Genomic DNA, 17,530 nt, shown 5'->3' with positions numbered 1-17,530 from the left:
CTGCCTGAAATTGTATACTGGCAGGTTCACCATGTAACAGTCACTTTGTGTCCTTTTTTTTTTTAAATATAGCACCTAAAAGACACAAAGCACAAAGTGGTTGGAGCAAAATAAGAAGCAGAAGACAGAAATAAACTTCTGAGACTAGAACCATGTCCCATGAAGAAAGCGTTTTTTGTTTATCAGCAACAAACGAAAACAGGCTAGAGATCACTTCCGCTAAGGTAGGAAAGTGTGTCCCAGCAGAATCCATCCACAGACCATCCCCGGCTGGATGCTGGAGGAATTAGATTCTTCACCAAACCAATTATCCCCCAGCACCATAGCAACTGACTTATATAAATGTGCTCATCACCACAACTGTAAGGTAGGATCTGTGGTAGTTAGCCTCTGGGCCTGTATCTGAGGGGTTGTGTTGACTGTGCTGCTTAAGGTGGGAGGGACCAGCCCCTGGGCTTGGTTCCTGGGAAAACCAACCAACCAACCAACCAACCAACCAACCAACCAACCAACCAAACAAACAAACAAACAAAAACAGAAGACAGCAAGATGAGCAGGAAGACCCCTGTTCCTTATTCCCTAACTTTGGACTCAATGTGGCCAGTTCTCTCCCACTCCTTCAGCCATGGCTTTTCTGTCACGCTGGACTATGCCGCAGTAGAACTCTGAACCCTAATACGTCCTTTCCCCATAAGTCGCTTTTGTTAGGTTATTTTATTGGGGAGAGGAAGTAACAAAAAGGGGCCCTGGGGGGCCCAGAAAGACTGAAACAATCCTAAACTAATTCACACAGCTAGCAAGCTATCAGCCACGAGTTGAACCTGTATCAGCCCAACTCCAAGATTTCTCTCCTGATCATTTAGAACTCTATCATTTAGTGATGCTAAGAAGTGAGGAACAGAGGTGTAGCCTAATGTTTCTGCAGCCCTATACTTAACAAGGTTTTTCTTTAGAGATTTTCAGGGCTGAGAATATAGCTCAGTGGAAGAGTGTTTGCTTAGCATGCACAAAGCTCTGGCTTCAATCCATATATAGCAATTCCTATTGTACATGCACACGTGCACACACACACACACACACACACACACACACACACACACACATATGGATTTTCTATCTTCCTTCCCTTCAGCGGTGTATCTCTTACTGGAAGAAGGGACTAGCAGAGAAAAGTAAAGCATTTTTCCAAAGCACTTTGCTTTCAAAGTGTCCTACCTTATAACTTCGCTAACAACCCCAGAGAACCCAAGAGGAAGCCGTGTGCTGCTGCTGCACAGCCCCTCATCCGACCCGACTTACTCCATGGAGTCAATGATCTTTCTCGGTTCCACGGGGCACGGGTAGATGACCTCATCGATGTGGCTCAGGTTGCAGTTAGAAAAGGCAGTGGAGATGTGGATGAAGGCTTCCAGCTTTGGCATCTCGCTGGCCATGAGCAGGAGCTGCTGGGTGGCGGTGACGTTCAGCTGCACAGCTTCTCTGGAGAGGATGAAGCGGAAGGAAGCGGTGAAGACACTCAGCAAACCTGGCGTACCACACTGTGAGTGTACTTACCCCGGTGGCCGATGTGTCAAGCTTTGTAACTGGTGTAGGAGCAATGGCTGCGCCTGCTTCAGTAATAGGTGGATGGCTGGGATTTGGGTGGCACGTCATGAGACAAGGAGGAAAAGGATGGCCCATGGCCTCATAGTTCTGCGACACATGAAATCGTAACGTGCTCCTGGTATGTGGAGTCCTTAGTCCTAGTCTGAAGCAACTGTAAATATCGTGTCTGGAGGTTACGTGATTCTAATCAGTAAAATGTACAAAAGGACGTTGGTCCTTTAAACTTACTAACTGGCTTCCATAAGTGGTCATCAAAAGAACAAAAATGAACAAATGAAGAATCTACCTCTAGATGGGAAATAGAAATAACATGGAGGGAGCTAAGTAGTTATTTGAAATAACAGTGTGGGTTGTTGTAACGATCCAGGCCAGCCATGAAGATTGGGCCAAATCCTAAACTGTAGCTGATACTGTAGAGAGCTATATAAACTAGGAATAACAGTAAGACGGCCAGAATTCACTCAAGGGGCACATGCCTTACCCAGCATCAGGAAACCCATTACTCGATGCTAACTCAAAAAGAGAAAAACTACACCACCACGCACCTGTTACTGTTAAGAATGTGTGCTCGATACCCTAAAACTAGAGTTACAGGCAGGTGAGAGTCATATGCTATAGATGTTAGGAACCAAACTAGGGTCCCCTGTAAGGGCAGTCAGTATACAAGCTTAGCTCCTGTGCCATCTCTCCAGCTCTTCCTTCCCTCCCTCCCTCCCTCTCTTCCTCCCTTCTTCCCTTCCTCCCTTCCTCCCCTCTCCCCTCCCTCTCTCCCTTCCTCCCTCCCTCCTTCCCTTTTTTCCTTCCTTTCTTTCAGAACAAAATGAAATGACACTTTATATCCATTTCCCATGTAAAGGAACTTACTAATAAAATGATAAAAGAACACACATTTCAAGTTCTATCAAAAGCCATAACTAAAGGGAAATGGCTAGGAATACTGCCTTTCAGGGTAACAAAGATGCTGTCAGACATTGCCAGTTAGCCCCTGAAGTTACTACCCCATGATTGGAGAAAAACAAGTTAAAAATGGATGTAAAGCACTGGAAGCCCAGTCTCAAAAATTGCTATAATATTATAAAATGATATATTTGGAAAACGAACAAAAGAAGCTAAAAACAATTAGAATGCAGACAACCCATTCAGTAAAACATGTACTAAAAATTATGGCAAAACACTAAAGCAGTATTCTACGTCTAAAGGCAAACTAGAGACTACAGTGACCTGAAAGCACACAGGCTTGAAGTCATTAGTAGGTATAAAACCTCGTGGATTTCAGGAGTAAAGTAGAATGGAATGAATGGAAAGACAGTTTTATTGAATGGGAAGGATTGGTATTTCTAAAATGTTAAGTTTTTCTAAGTAAATCTATATGAAGGTAACTTGGAAAAATTATGCTAAGCTTAAATAAGTAGCCCTGCCTGGGAACGATGAAGGTTTTTCTGTTTTAAAAGGTTCCTCTGAGTACTGATCACCTAATCAACATTAGCTCTTAGAATGGTGTGATATTTTCTGAAAAAGCGTAATCAATGGAAGAAACAGTGTCAGAAAGTTAGGGCAAGAATTTTGCTTCAAATAGATTGAAAAACAAATCCCTTGATAAGCATTGTTTGAGAATTAACCATCTGCCAGAGAATAAGACAGCCACTGTCTACCTGACCAGGTCACTACTTTTGTAGAATTTCCCTGACTAACCATGTTCATAGTTAAAAGCATTTAAAATGGCAGGACACATCCGGAGTGCCAGCCCTCAGGAGGCGGAGGCAGGTGGATCTAAATTCCAGGCCAGTCTGGTACCAGGACAGCCGGGGCTCTGTAGAGAGACCCTGTCTCGAAACAAATGAATAAATGATAAATAAATGAATGGACTAATAAAAACGTTTCAGATGGGCCAAAGATCTCAACGTAAAAACAAAAGTACAACAATAATTACAGAAGTTGTGAATAGACACAGCTGAGCAGAAAGACGAAGTACGCTGAGCAGTTATAAGAAGATGACGTTACTCTGTGGATGCTTCTAGGCAGTCTTGAAGTCGCAAACATGTTCCGTTCAAAATGAGAAAACAAGACGAATAGGGGTTTGACAAAGGCAATTATCAATAAGCATTTAAGCATGCCAACCTTTCTAATCATCAAAGAAAGGACGAAAAATGTGCAGTAATACTACGTCTGCTGTCATTTCCAACGGTACTGGACAGGGTGAAGAACGCTCCCAGCACGACACCCTTTCCTTGGAGTTACATCTGCATAACTGCAGAAGCAGGCAGAAAGGTGAGTATGCATGCCTGCCACTGTCGACTGTCGCCTCTGCACGCCAGGATAGGGAGGCACTCCGAAGTGTCTTTGTATGTTTCTTTTTAAACTTTTCACTGGAGTATGTTTTGTTGTGGGGTTTCTTTCCTTTTCTGATTTTTAATTTTACAGATTCCATGAATTCTTACACACACACACACACACACACACACACACACACACACGGAGACAGAGAGACAGAGACAGAGACACAGAGAGACAAAGAGAGAGACAGAGAGACAGAGACAGAGACAGAGAGACACAGACACAGAGAGACACAGACACAGAGAGACACAGAGAGACACAGAGAGACACAGAGAGACAGAGACACAGAGAGACACAGAGACACAGAGACACAGAGATAGCTATAAGCTACAAGAGGATGGGGGAGTTTACCTCAGATGTGCATCAAAGCGCACTGTGGCTGCACAGTGGAAGACGATGTTGGTGCAGGACAGAAGTTCCTGCATATCTTCCTTGCTGATGGCGAAGTCACGCTGGTTGAGGTCTGCAGAGATGGGTCTGATCTTCTCGTGCACATTTGGACAGACTTCCTTGACTCTCTCGAACAGCTGAAACAGAAGTCCACATGCCAAGTGCACCATTAATGCTCTAACGCCCTGCTATGCATAACTGCCTTTTATGTTTATAGGTTTATACTCAAAACCTGCCTTACACAAATGCTAGTGTTTTCTGTGAAAGTGTCTCCACTTTATTTCACGAATTCGGTGTAGTCTGGATCCTAACTCCGGGAACATCTGAAGAAGCCATGTCTAATATCAGGGGGGTGCATGTTTTGAACTTTGCTCTAGACATGAAGGGGTGAAGGCCTTTGTGCTGGACAGATTTATGTCAACTTGACAGAAGCTAGAGTCCTTTGAGAGGAGGGAACACCGACTGAGAAAATGCCTTCATAAGATCAGGCTGTAGGCAAGTCTGTAGAGTGTTTAGATTAGCGATCGATGAGGAAGGGCCCAACCTATCGTGGGTAGTGCCTCCTGGGCTGGTGGTCCTGGGTTCTATAAGAGAGCAGGCTGAGCAAGCTGGGGGAAGCAAGCCAGTAAGCAACATTCCTCCATGGCCTCTGCATCAGCTCCTGCTTCCAGGCTTCTCTCCTGACTTCCTTCAGTTGTAGACTATGATCTGGAAGTGTAAGCCAAATAAACCCATTTCCCTCCCAACTTGTTTTTTGGTCATATGTTTAGTCTAGCCTATTTTGATAAGATGGAATTTTCATACAGCATCCATGGAGATAAATGTCTGGAACTGTTGAGAGTAAAAAGTCAGCCTTTGATTTTTAAACATGAAACAAAATCAGAGAAGGTCTCCTTGGTCAGCATACTCTGGAGTATGCTCCTTGGGTCACAGTAACAGGCTCCTTGGTTGAGTAATAAAACATGAAATCTGGGCTTTGGATGCACTCCGTTGGCAGGGAGTGCTTGCCTTCCGTGCACAAGACCCTGTAGTTGATGCCCTGAGCACGGTGTTAAAACCAGACATGGTGATGTACATAGGTGATCCCAGTGCCAAAATTCATCTTTTCTACTTAGCTAGTTTGAGGCCATGTTGGACTACATGAGACCCTATCTCAAACAAACAAATAAACAAACAAACAAACACACAAACAAAAAACCAAAACCAAACAAAACCCAAAACAATCCAGGTAGTTAAATAAATCATATTGCATTTGCATCAGGCAAGAGCATGTTTAAAGACATCCTCGGAGCTGGGACTCCCACAGGCAGCCATCAAATGCCATGTTCTGTCCCTAAGCGTCCATTTTCTACATGGTAGGGCTAGCCCATCAATAGGTGTCATATCAGTTCTGAAAACAGTTAGGGAGTTGGACTGGTCCTCAATGTTTCGTTTTGGCATCTGGGATAGATAAGGTTGATTAAATGTCCTGGATTCAGTCTGGCTCTTGGAAACAGATCTTTAACAGTCATAATCTTAACCATAAATATGCTTTTACAGTCAAGTGTTTCCCAATGATAATTCTTTTAGCTGTACAACAGATGTATGAGTTTGTGTGAAATGTTTGAAATCCCTGCCTTTCGGTAACTGAGTTTGTATGAGCCTCTTTGAATCTTTATGGTGTAATTTTCCTTCATTGTTAACTTGCTTGTACTTCTGTGGACACTTTGGAGAGGAGCATAAGTTGGGTGGAGGGCAGACGCATCACCCTGTGCACCACTTTTAAAAGAGTTCACAGCCAGAATGTGGACTCTTTAATGAAGGGGTGACCCCCGTGCCTCATTTGGGAGGGCATCTATAGGAAGTTTGACTTTGTTTTCTGGGCATCATTGGATGTAATCTTATTTTATGAGAGCCTTTGACCTCTATTGCTTCATTGAATCCCTCTCTTTAAACGGGAATATATTATCTAGTCCTAGTGATACACCAGTACTTGTTTACTTAGTACTTTTATTCTGATCAGGAAAATGATGAGGTCTTTTAAGCTAAAGGGCAGACTGTGCACCTTCCAGAGCTCTATAGTAAAAGAAAGACTCTAAGGAGATTTCGGGTGTGGAGCTGAAGCACCAGGTGTGTTGGGTGTTAGCTCCAGTCCAGTTGCAATTAAGTTTCTATAAATCATACTGAAGAACTTATGAATCCAAAATATAGTGAAGCATATACTCACACACACAAACACACACATACACGCATACATGCACACACAGACACACACACTCACACACACATACACACACACACTCACACACACACACACACACACACACACACTCACACACACACACACACACACACACACACACACACACATAAACACACACACAACACACACACACACACACACACACACACAAATACACACACACAGACACACACACACACAAACACACACACACACACAGAAACACACACACACACACAGACATACACACACACATGCACACACCACACATACACACATACACACACCACACACACAAATACACATGCACACACACAGACACACACACACATAGACACACACATGCACAGACACACACATACACATACACACACATACACACACACACGCACACACCACACATACAAACACACACACAGACACATACAGACATACACACATATTCATACATACACGACAAACCCACAACTAAAGTAAATAAACAGATATAGACAAACACAGACATACACACACACACACACACACACAGACACACACACATACATAGACACAGACACAGACACATAGACACACACACACACACACACACACACACCCCTGAGGGACCATTGCTTCCTTTTGCTACCCTCCCCAAAGGGTCAATCTGCTGCTTTGAGTGTGTTACACCTCATGGCATTGTGATTTGTGTGTTTGGACTGCTTGGGAGATATAGAAGGTTCTGAATCAACAGTTCTGAGTTGAAGTGTGAGCGCCTGTGCTTAGTACCGGCATCCAATGACTGTGATAGGTGACACACTGCAGGCATGTATCAGAACCGTGCATATTCTGGAAAGACATCAGACCTGTCCTCATGTGGAGCTGGGCTAAATCCTCACCCTGCTCTTCATTCTTCATGTAACAAGATCAAGTTTCAAAGTTCTCTGGGCCTTTCTTTTTTTGGCATGTTTAGTTAAGACGCTGATCATGGGACTGTATCGTCCTGTGACTTTAGAGAATTAGAGACTCACTATAAGAGGCTATTCTTGAGAGCAGTCTTTCGCTTGTCAGAAGTTTTTATAAGAACCTATAATCAGTGCTAATGGCGGTACATGTTAGTCATCTTTGTATGGTTTGTCCCCAGGAGGTACATTCCACAGTGTGCTTTGAGAATCCGTATGTGGGCAGGAAAGACATATCCTGGAGGGTGGAGGGCCAACACAGATTGTTTCTAGGCTCTAACAGGACTGCGTTGAAGAGAAAGGGGCTGACAGACAGGCAGACAGGGCCTAGCACTTTGGCTTCTAAGATTGTGTCGCCAAGGAGGCAGCTCTGAGAGGAGGTGAGAGTGCCTTGGCTCTCAGAAGAGCTGCCTTTCAGCTTTGCTGTGTCACCTCCTTGGCACAGATCACACAGCCTGGGGGAGGGGCAGTTTCTCACCTGTGACATAAGAATGAACACTTCACAAGGATTTTTAAGATTGACTATGATAATGAAGGTCTGCGCTGGCATAGCACCTGTCACTTAATGGACCCTTAAAATCACTATTGTTTTCATTTCCCAAAGCTGCCAAACAGGGAGTGCATCCACTCCCTTTCCTGCCCTCCTCACCCTCTCCTTTCCCCTCTCCCTCTCCTCCTCCCTCCCCCTCTCCTCTCCTCTTTCCCCTCCTCTTCTCTCCTCTCTTCTCCTCTCCCTCCTCACCCCCTCACTTTTCTTCCTCTTCCCTTTCCTCTTCTGCTCCCTCCCCTTCCCATCCCTCCCCTCCCCTCCTCTCCTCTCCAGATCCCCTTCACTGTATTGAACAAGTTCTCTCTGATCTTAGTACTTGTCAGATTGGCATAGCATCTTAAATCAAGCGCTGTTGTGTGAGCTAAGGTCGTGGCTGTGAGCCCTGCTTGCCGGATCATCCTCTGTATTCCAAAGTTCATTCGCCTCAGGGACAACTAACAGCTTATTGAATAATTTCTGTTTTTTCCATGTAAGTTTATATAGTGTTCAATGTAACAGGCCGAATGACAGGTTTAGCTCATAAAAATGCAGCATAACGCTATGTGTGGGCCCACGCCTTCAATTCTAGCATTTGGGAGGCAGAGACAGGAAGATCTCTGAGAGTTCAGAGAGAGCTTAGTCTATACAGCAAGTTCCAGGCCAGCCAGAGCTGCATAGTGAGATCCTGTCTCAAAAATAAGTAAGTAAGTGAATGAATGAATGAATGAAGTGAAAAAACTTAAGAATTAGGAGACATAATGGTTCTCTGTGCACCCACTGGATTAAAAAACTCTTCTTTGGAAGCTGCCTTTCTCTGAGACCAGGGAAACAGGAAGAGGGAGGCAGCAGCTACATATCCCACAGAAGGAGAAGAAAGCAGTCTGTGAGTTTTGATGGACAGAACGTCTGTCCTCTCTTCTATAATCCTAGGCATATCCAGATATCCAGAGGCAAAGTGTGCCCCGTGTGTGTGTGTGTGTGTGTGTGTGTGTGTGTGTGTGTGTGCGCGCGCGCGTGCAGTGCCCACAGAGGCCAGAAGAGGACGCTGAATCCCGGGAACTGGAGCTATGGGTGGTTGTGAGTCACCATGTGGGTGCCGGTAACTGAACCTGGGTCCTCTGTACGATCAGCAAGCGTTCATAACCACTGAGCCATCTTTCCAGGCCTCGTTTTATGCTTAAGACTCGGTGAGAGCAAAGCTGTTTCAAGAGTGACGAGTGCTACATATTTCCTCAATGGATTTGCCAAAACCCTGATTTCTGCTGTAATTTGAGGTCTAAAGCCCTTTTCTTCCTTCGTTTCTTCGTTTCTTCCTTTCCCTTCCCTCTCTCTCTCTCTCTCTCTCTCTCTCTCTCTCTCTCTCTCTCTCTCCCTTGCTCTCTGCTTCTCTTTTAATCTAAGTTTAATCTAAGGGGAGCTAGGATTCCCTCCACATCAAGCCCAGGGCTGTCAATAGATATCCAACCTGTGTCTCCAGAATTTTAGGGTTGGGATCTCATTTACTAAAACTCCTGTTGCTTCTTATACTTCCTTCTCATCCCTCTCTCTCATGCCTTTCACTTGGAACAGACTTACAGACACTATGCACTAAATGTGCTGTTCCCTTTTTCCTTCTAGGGTCACGGCACACCTGACCCTACTTTCTGCTGCAGGTTCCCACCTTCGCTCGCAGGTCCAAGAATGCATTACCAAAGACAAGCAGAGGATCTTCCTCAACCACCATGGCAGTGGAGTGGGCAGTGAAGAACATTCCAGAAGGTGGAGCAATCAGCCGCAAAGAGTGATAGTAAAGAGCCTTTCTCCAGAAAGTCCAGTCACAGACCAAGTGAGGGACTTCTTACTCTACGCTATCATCTTCTCGAGGAGCTTTCTCAGTCCTTACCAAGTACATTTCTTAATAGACAAATCCCTGTCTTGCCCGACATTTCAAATACCTTTCTTTGTCTAATTTTCTTATTTCTTAAATGGTTTACTCTGTCTCTGTCCTACTGCCGTCTATGAAACTTGAGTTCTAAGAGTTCCCTAGCACCATGGATTCTGATTCAAGAATGGCACGGGACATTAGGGCAGAAAGGAATTTTGCAACCTAAAGTGAAGACAGTGGGGTACCTCATGGGTAGCCATGTGTGTATTTCTCAGGCATGGGAGATGTATACCAGTGGCAACCTTGCAGAGTTGGCACTGTATGGGTAGTTCTTCCTGCCCAGACCAGACTGATCTTCCTGTAGAATCAGTCCTGGTTGGTTCTCATTGCTAATGTCGTACATGGAGACATCGATGACTTGGGGGCGATGTGTAAAAGATGGCAACCTTTCCACCAATGCCTTGGATCCCAAGTGTCTTGCTTTTCCTATCAGCTGGCTTTCAGGGACGGTGGGGGCTGTCTATTTCAGCACATGTTTGCAATTCTTATAAGCTAGAGAGCAAGAGCTATCTAAGTATACCCGTGAATGGGAACAGATATATCACAGATCTGTGAAATCTGGGAGAGTATGGTTACTTATGAGCCTGGCACAGAGGTACAAGCCTGGAATTCCAGCCCTTGGGACGTAGAGCAGGTAAATCCTGAGTCTGAGGCCATTCTAAGTCACATAGCAAGACCCCATCTCAAGGGCAGCAATAACTAAACAGCTACCTATTCAATTTTATTTTTGTACCTTATAAAAGCCATGATAGATGAGCAAGTGTGGGGAATGTGTGTATGTGCTTGATGTAAATGTGAATCTGGTTCAGGTAATCCACGATTTGGCTTTAAAGATAATGAACGAAAGAGCTTCTCTGGGTAAAAGAACTCAGAGGTCATTGATACTATCTTTGTATTATGCAACACAGTACTTTATACATTGATATCTCATTTAATCTTCACAAATCTCTGTGAAATCGCTTTTGTTAATTGATCCATTGTATAGATAAACAAGATGTGTGTGGGTTAGGCAATGATGGCAAGTTCTTCACCCTGGGCTGTTTCTCTTAAGCTTTTTCTACTGTCCTGCATGATCCACCTTGCAAATCCAAGAGCTAAGCCTAGTCACTAACTAACTAGCTAATGGGTCACTACCAGTTACTAAGCACTTAAGACTTCTAGAACTGTCAACCTTCCAGACAATAGCTGTGAGATCAGAAGAAATTAAAAGGGATGCTGTGGTGAGGCCCTTCCCCTAATGAATGAAGATTTCAGGGGACCAATCACTGGGCCAGGAGTAGGCAGGACTTCCAGGTTGGAGGGAGAAGGCCAAAGAACTCCCCCATTTTCCCTACCCCCATCAAAGATATCTTAATGCCCATGTACAGCTTGAATAATTTATAGTTGCCAACCCAGTTTCTTAAATTTTGGGGGGCTGGTGGTGGTTATTCTAAAGTTGTCTTTCTGGGGGAATTTAGAAATGGTCATACTTTAACAGGAAGGAATTAGCTAGAATTGATTGTACAGCCATAATCTCATTTGGTAGGAATCCTTATAATTGTTACTAAGTTGAAGCTATAATTTCTCACTTTGGTACAGAATTTGTTTTGATGCAGAATCAGGGTTTTTATTGGCATACATTTCTAGGTAGCCACTGGGCAGAAATTGCCTATTTCATCCACAGACAAAATACTGTCCAGAGAAAGGACACAGTATATGGAATAGTCCCAATATAATCTCTGCCAAGTCAGGGTAATCTGTCCTTCAAAATTCTGCGTTACCAAGGTCTGTGAGATGATCCTGGAACAGAAGGCTGAAGACTGATGCTCTAAGTTCCTGACACACAGGGGCTGTATGGATAGGCAGCTTCCTCTACAACTTGTCTCAGTTCTGGAAACTGTGTTAGGCTCCCTATATTTTCAGAAACTATTGGTCATTCTTGGATTTCTGACGGGGTTGAAGACTAATTATAATAGTCTCATAGCCTACCCAGACTATTTAGTATTGAGAAAACTATTTAATTAGATAGTTTTCAAACAATGTACAAGCTAGCCGGGACATAGTGTATGGATTTTAAGCCTTTCTTAAATTAGGATAGATAACAGAGTGTTCTATTTAATTGACAAAAAGTGATGGACTGGGTGTTAGGTGTATTTTTGTACTTTGCAAATTACAGAATTGTAATAGTTGTGCTCAACTTAAATTTGAGAGAAAAGTTCTCTTTTTAATTGGACAGAAAGGGTGATATGTGGCAAGGACCTTCCCCTAATGAATAAAGATTTCAGGGGACCAATCACTGGGCAAAGAGTAGGCAAGACTTCCAAGTCAGAGGGGGTAAGAGAGGAGGAGAAAAAGGGACTTGAGGCTTTTGGGATGGAGAGAGAGCTTGGGGGTAGAGGCTGTAACAAACTAGAGGCCCCAGGTTAGATGGCAGATCTGACAGGATCCGTCACTGGAAGATTTAATTTAGTATGGCTTACTAGTTAGGATGTTAGTATTTGCCTCCAGCAGTTGAGTTCCCTATTGATTCTAAACTTCACTTCAATAGAGCTCAAGAAAAAGGTAAGGAGCACGTGGAGGTATGGTAGCGACCCGCCAAGGGAACTTAACGAGTCAGGTGGAGGCATTTCAGGAGCTCTGTGCCAGAGAGTCTGCGAGTCTGGCTGGATGTGAGCAGAGTCCACAGCAAGAGAGCTGTGAGATTGGTGGTCTCTACATGGGGCTAGCCACGGAGGCAGTGAGACCTCTGGGGCCAGGAATTAGCCTGCGCTATCGTGGAATGGAAAATTCCTTTTTAAAATATTTCCTGCTACCACCAGAACCACAATGTGACACCAAGAGAGGACTAAGCTTGGGCAATGGTGTTTAGAATTGTTCAGTGCCATCAACATCAATCGCCCTCTAGTGACCCACTTCTGCCAGTCAGGCCTTTTACCTCGGTTTTCACAATGGAGAACAAGTGCCCAAAACAGAACAGTGGGAACATTTCAGATTCAAAGCATTAACACAATGATTTCTTTTCCTGCCCTAGATATTCTCTAAGCACCTCTGATCTCCTTGGGGAAAACACCTCAGGATTCACTATTGTGTCTTCTTTTTCTGTTCCCTGTATGCTCTGGGCCATAAGTGGTCGTCTTCATTTCTTCTGTAGTTGCTGTGATAATAAACCCCAACAAAAGCAACTCGAGGGAGGGTGAAAAGGTTTACTTTACCTCACAGTTCAAAGAACAGTCCATCCTAGCAAGGGAATCAAGGCTGCAGGGGCGAGCTCGAAGGAACCAGTCACGTTGTATCCACAAACGGGGCAGAGAGCTATAAATTCTTGTGCTCACCCCTTTCTATATAGTCCAGGATCCCAAACCAGCCAATGGTGCCACTCATGGGGAGGTCTTCCTGCCTCAAATACCCTAATTAAGATAATCCCCCTCAGGCATGTCTGAATCGGCCTACACCCCTGCTCGCAAGGGTGGCTTGTTCCCGGTTGCCATTACAGAGCTGTAAGGAGAAATGTACGAAGTCCCTGGGACCCGAGTATTGCCCATCGTACAAGGCCCTCCCCGCAAGACACACCTTACTGTTGAGGATCTGGAAAACCCTCTCCTGCAGTGTCTGTCCAGACTTGGGTCTCACGAGGATGTAAATGACTTTCAAGTGGGGGCTGGTACGGAATAACTTCTCCATGAGCACCTTGCCCAGGAAGCCTGTGGCCCCTGTGATGAGGATAGACTTGTTGCTGTAGAAAGCGGCGATCATGGACATGATTCCTCTGTTCTTCTTGTACGGTTCTGGGAAGAGAGTCCTGGAAGGAGAAAAACAAGGTAAGATCTCAGACGTTTCAAAATTCACAGTCACTGTGGGGCCGGGCCGGGGAGAGCTCCCCACGGAGGTCTCTGGCCTGGTTCAGTGCTCAGGTTCTGGTGGTGAAGAGAGAGAGAACTCAGGCAGGGAGGGTAAACAGCTTTCGCCGCCATGGTGACTTCAAGCTGAAGGCAGACAAGGGAAGGGGTAAGGGTGGTTTAGACCGGAAAGCATGAGAACAACCTTTTAAAATTAGAAACCAGGGCTCACGCAGCTATCAAATGTTTAAAAATTATGATGTAATTAATACTTCAACTTCAGATTTATTTAGCAACTATGTTGGGGCACACGACATAGTCCCATCTGCTATTCCTGCTCCCCAGGGTCTTCCTTGGGCTGAAAGTGGGTGGCTGCACACAGCAGAGGCAGAGACATTTGACAAGGGAAGCTTGAAATCATTGGCTTTGGGGCGCTTAGAAAGAGCAACAGGCACAGCGGCTGACCAGGACATTTGGGATCGCCGTTTGCAGGAGCATAAGAAAGAGCTGACAAGCTGACTGACTGCTGATGTGAAGATCTTTTGTGGGCTGTGGAAGAGCAATTATGTGTTCTTTTCAATCCTAAGTGGTGGACTGACAGCAGCCCTGAGAGCCAGGAAGACCGGCCCCTCTGAAAGCTCAGGACAGCTCTGCTTTTCTGTTGCTAAGATCAATTTCAAGAAGGTTGCTTACATTTTCTAGTGTCTACCCCCATCTCCTTCCTCCAGAGATTTGAGGTTTTCATTGTGGAGATCTTTTACCTCCTAAATAATGTATTTTCTTTGAAGCTGTTGTGATGGGACTGTGTCCATGATTACCTTTTCAGCCTGTTTTCAGTTGGTGTATAGAAGGGCTGATGATGTTTGCAAGTTGATTTTGTATCCTGTCACTTCAGTAAACATCGATCGTTCTTAAAACTTTTCTGGTGGAATTTTGGGGATCTCTTATCTATCATATCATATCACATCACATCATATCATATCACATCAGAACACATCGCATCACATCACATATCACATCATATGAAAACAAGGATCATTTGATTTCTTTGTTCCTCTGCACATCTGTTTAGTTTCTTTCTCTTGCTTTATTGCTCTAGCTAGTGTTCCAAGAACTCCATAATGAAAAGAAGCAGGTGGGGTTGACAGCCCGGTCTTGTTACTGGTTTTAATGGGATCGTTTTGAGTTTTTCTCCATCCGGGGTGATGCTGTGTGCGAATTTGTCATATGTAATCTTTATCATGTCGGAGTTCGTTCCCTGTAGCCTTAGTCTCTCTAGAACTTCTATTATGGAAGCATGTGGGTTTTGTCAAAGGCCTCCTTTTGCGTGAGATGATCTTGTGATTTATTATATTCATTGGCTTGTATATGCTGAGTGCCTCCTTGTTAGTTCATTGCTCTTTTAAAACCAAGTCTAACAAACAAAAGGAGAAAAAAAGACTAGCTTTGAAGCCACTATTTCAATATAGTTTTAAAAGTTTGTTTTACGTTATTAAGTGTGTGTGTGTGTGTGTGTGTGTGTGTGTGTGTGTGTGTGTGTGTACCATGTGTATACCAGGTACCCTCAGAGGCCAGAGAGAACATTGGATCTGCTGGAACTAGAGTTAAAGACAGTCGTGAATAGCCATGTTGGGATTTGAACCCAAGTCCTATAGAAGAACAGCAGTGCTCTTAACCACAGAGCCACCTGCCCTGCCCCCATTTCAATACAGCTGGTTAAATGCATGTCCAGAGTATCTGTTTATGTGAGTATGTAAGCCTATCAGTTGTTGAGGCATGACCACAATGCAAGGCATCAGAGTTCCTAAGAGGAAGTCAAACATGGCATCTGGAAAGACAACCTGATGTAAGTCTCTTGTTTCTCTTTCCTCTTGGAGATATGTAAACAGAGACACATTACAAACCCGGAAAAATTGATCTGTTAGCCCAATGGGCGTGGGAACACAGCTGAGTGAAGAGTAAGCCAATATAATTTTTACATTTTGCTTAGAATGAAAATCTCTCATAACCATTCATATTCCAAGTCATTGGTGTCTGGCTATCAAGCAAAATGATCAACAAGTTCTGCCCCCATCTTTACGCACCACCCTCCCCCTCCCTAGACACAGAAAGGGCTGCAGTACTGCAGCTGTCCACTGTGGGGCAGTGCCTGCATTCCGAAACATCTGAAAGACAGAGTCACCCAAACCCCCATGAAGCCATGCCTGCCTGCTGTGAAGAGGGAAGGCAGTGCAGTGGGAATAGCATCATGGTCTGGGCAAGCCCGTTCACACCTCAATTTAAACACATACTAGTTCAATGTAAAAACCGTGCACTGCACAATCCAAGTTCCTGGTCCTATTGGATCAAGCAACGCTCAGTCGTGAGTGTTAAGAGTGTGTTAAGACAGCAGTCCAGACTTACTCTATTCTACTAAGAGACCGAAAGCCATTTCTTAAAGGGATGGGATCCTAAATCTGTCTGTCTGTCTCTCTTCTTCTCCCTCCACTTTCCCCACCCCTACCCCCACTGTGGTGTGCATGTATGTGTTCACATGTATGTGCCAGCCAGATGGGATCCTAAATCTGTCTATCTGTCTCTCTTCTTCTCCCTCCACTTTCCCTACTCCCACCCCCACCGTGGTGTGCACGTATCCAGAGGACTATCTTGGATGTTACTGCTCAGGTGTCATCCAACTTGGTTTTTATTTCTATTTTTTACTTCTTATCCATCAGTCAATCAATCAATCAATGAATCTATCTATCTATCTATCTATCTATCTATCTATCTATCTATCTATCTATCTATCTATCTATCTACAGGTTTTTTCCATGGCTTGCAACTTGCCAAGTAGACTAGGCTTTCTGGCCATCACACCAACCTGTTCCTGCCTTCCCCTCACTGGGATTACAGCTTTGCCAAGTTTCTGGGTCCTTATGCTTTTGTGGCAAGTATTTCCTGTCTGAGCCATCTCCTTAGCTCTTCCACCTAAACCTTAAGGGGCTTCCATTGTGAGTCTCCTATTGTGGCCTGCCAGAGCCACCACTGATCAGTCACACACATCTGATCTGCTGGATATGTGTGGCATGAGCAAGGCCTATTGTACAGATTCCTATTGTTCCGGTTCCCTCTCTAAGCCAGCTGCTTTGGGGATCTTTGGGTGAATGGGCTATAGTAACACATCTAAATGAGGACTCCCTGAATTCTTGCTGTTTCTTTGCTCTATGACTGCAGATGTCTTAGCAGTAAGTTCAAAGGTTTCTCTGCTCCTTGCTTAACTAGATCCTCTCAGCAAAATGTCATCAATATAATGGACCAATGTGCTGGTTTGTGGAAAGGAAAAGCAATCAAGATTCGGGCTAATTAAATCTATCACAGGGCTGGAGAGCTGAGGTGCTCCTGCAGCAGACCTATCGATGGCTTTCTTAGCCGAAGTAAACCGCTAATTACATCTTTACTAAGTCAGTAACATTGTATCGACCTGAGCAGGAGGTAACTGAATTAGCTCAAGCTACATACAACAGTTGTATGTGGGATGTAGCAGATGTGTTTAGGGACACTGCTTGGTTAAGCTGAAGATAAACAGTTGCTATTTTCTAAAACGGAACAGGGAGAGCCTAACTAGGTAGATTGAATCCAGATATGGTGGGGATCATGACCCTGTCTGTGCCTTTCATCTCCCTTATGGCAGCAATAATTTCTGTAATCTTTCTAGGGATATGGTTTTGCCTTTGGGACACTATTTTGTGGATAGGGTAGTTCTAGTGACTTCTACTTGGTCTTGCCCACCAGCAT

The 17,530-nt window shown here is 44.4% G+C and overlaps 1 protein-coding gene across 1 annotated transcript in view; it reads right to left on the bottom strand.

Moving 5' to 3' along the window:
• Positions 1-17,530, bottom strand: part of Far2 (fatty acyl-CoA reductase 2) — a 107,148-nt gene that overhangs the window by 17,861 nt on the left and 71,757 nt on the right. The window contains exons 2-4 of the mRNA XM_032905427.1: positions 13,491-13,719; positions 4,291-4,466; positions 1,300-1,479 (exon numbers count right to left, since the gene is read on the bottom strand). Coding sequence (XP_032761318.1) covers positions 1,300-1,479; positions 4,291-4,466; positions 13,491-13,679 — 545 coding nt within the window. The 5' untranslated portion in view covers positions 13,680-13,719. The remainder of the gene's footprint in view (positions 1-1,299; positions 1,480-4,290; positions 4,467-13,490; positions 13,720-17,530) is intronic.

This window comes from Rattus rattus, chromosome 6 (genome assembly GCF_011064425.1).
Source record: "Rattus rattus isolate New Zealand chromosome 6, Rrattus_CSIRO_v1, whole genome shotgun sequence".
Lineage (NCBI taxonomy): Eukaryota > Metazoa > Chordata > Mammalia > Rodentia > Muridae > Rattus > Rattus rattus.
The sequence above is the reverse complement of the archived record's forward strand: the minus strand, read 5'-3'. Positions and strand labels throughout refer to the sequence as shown.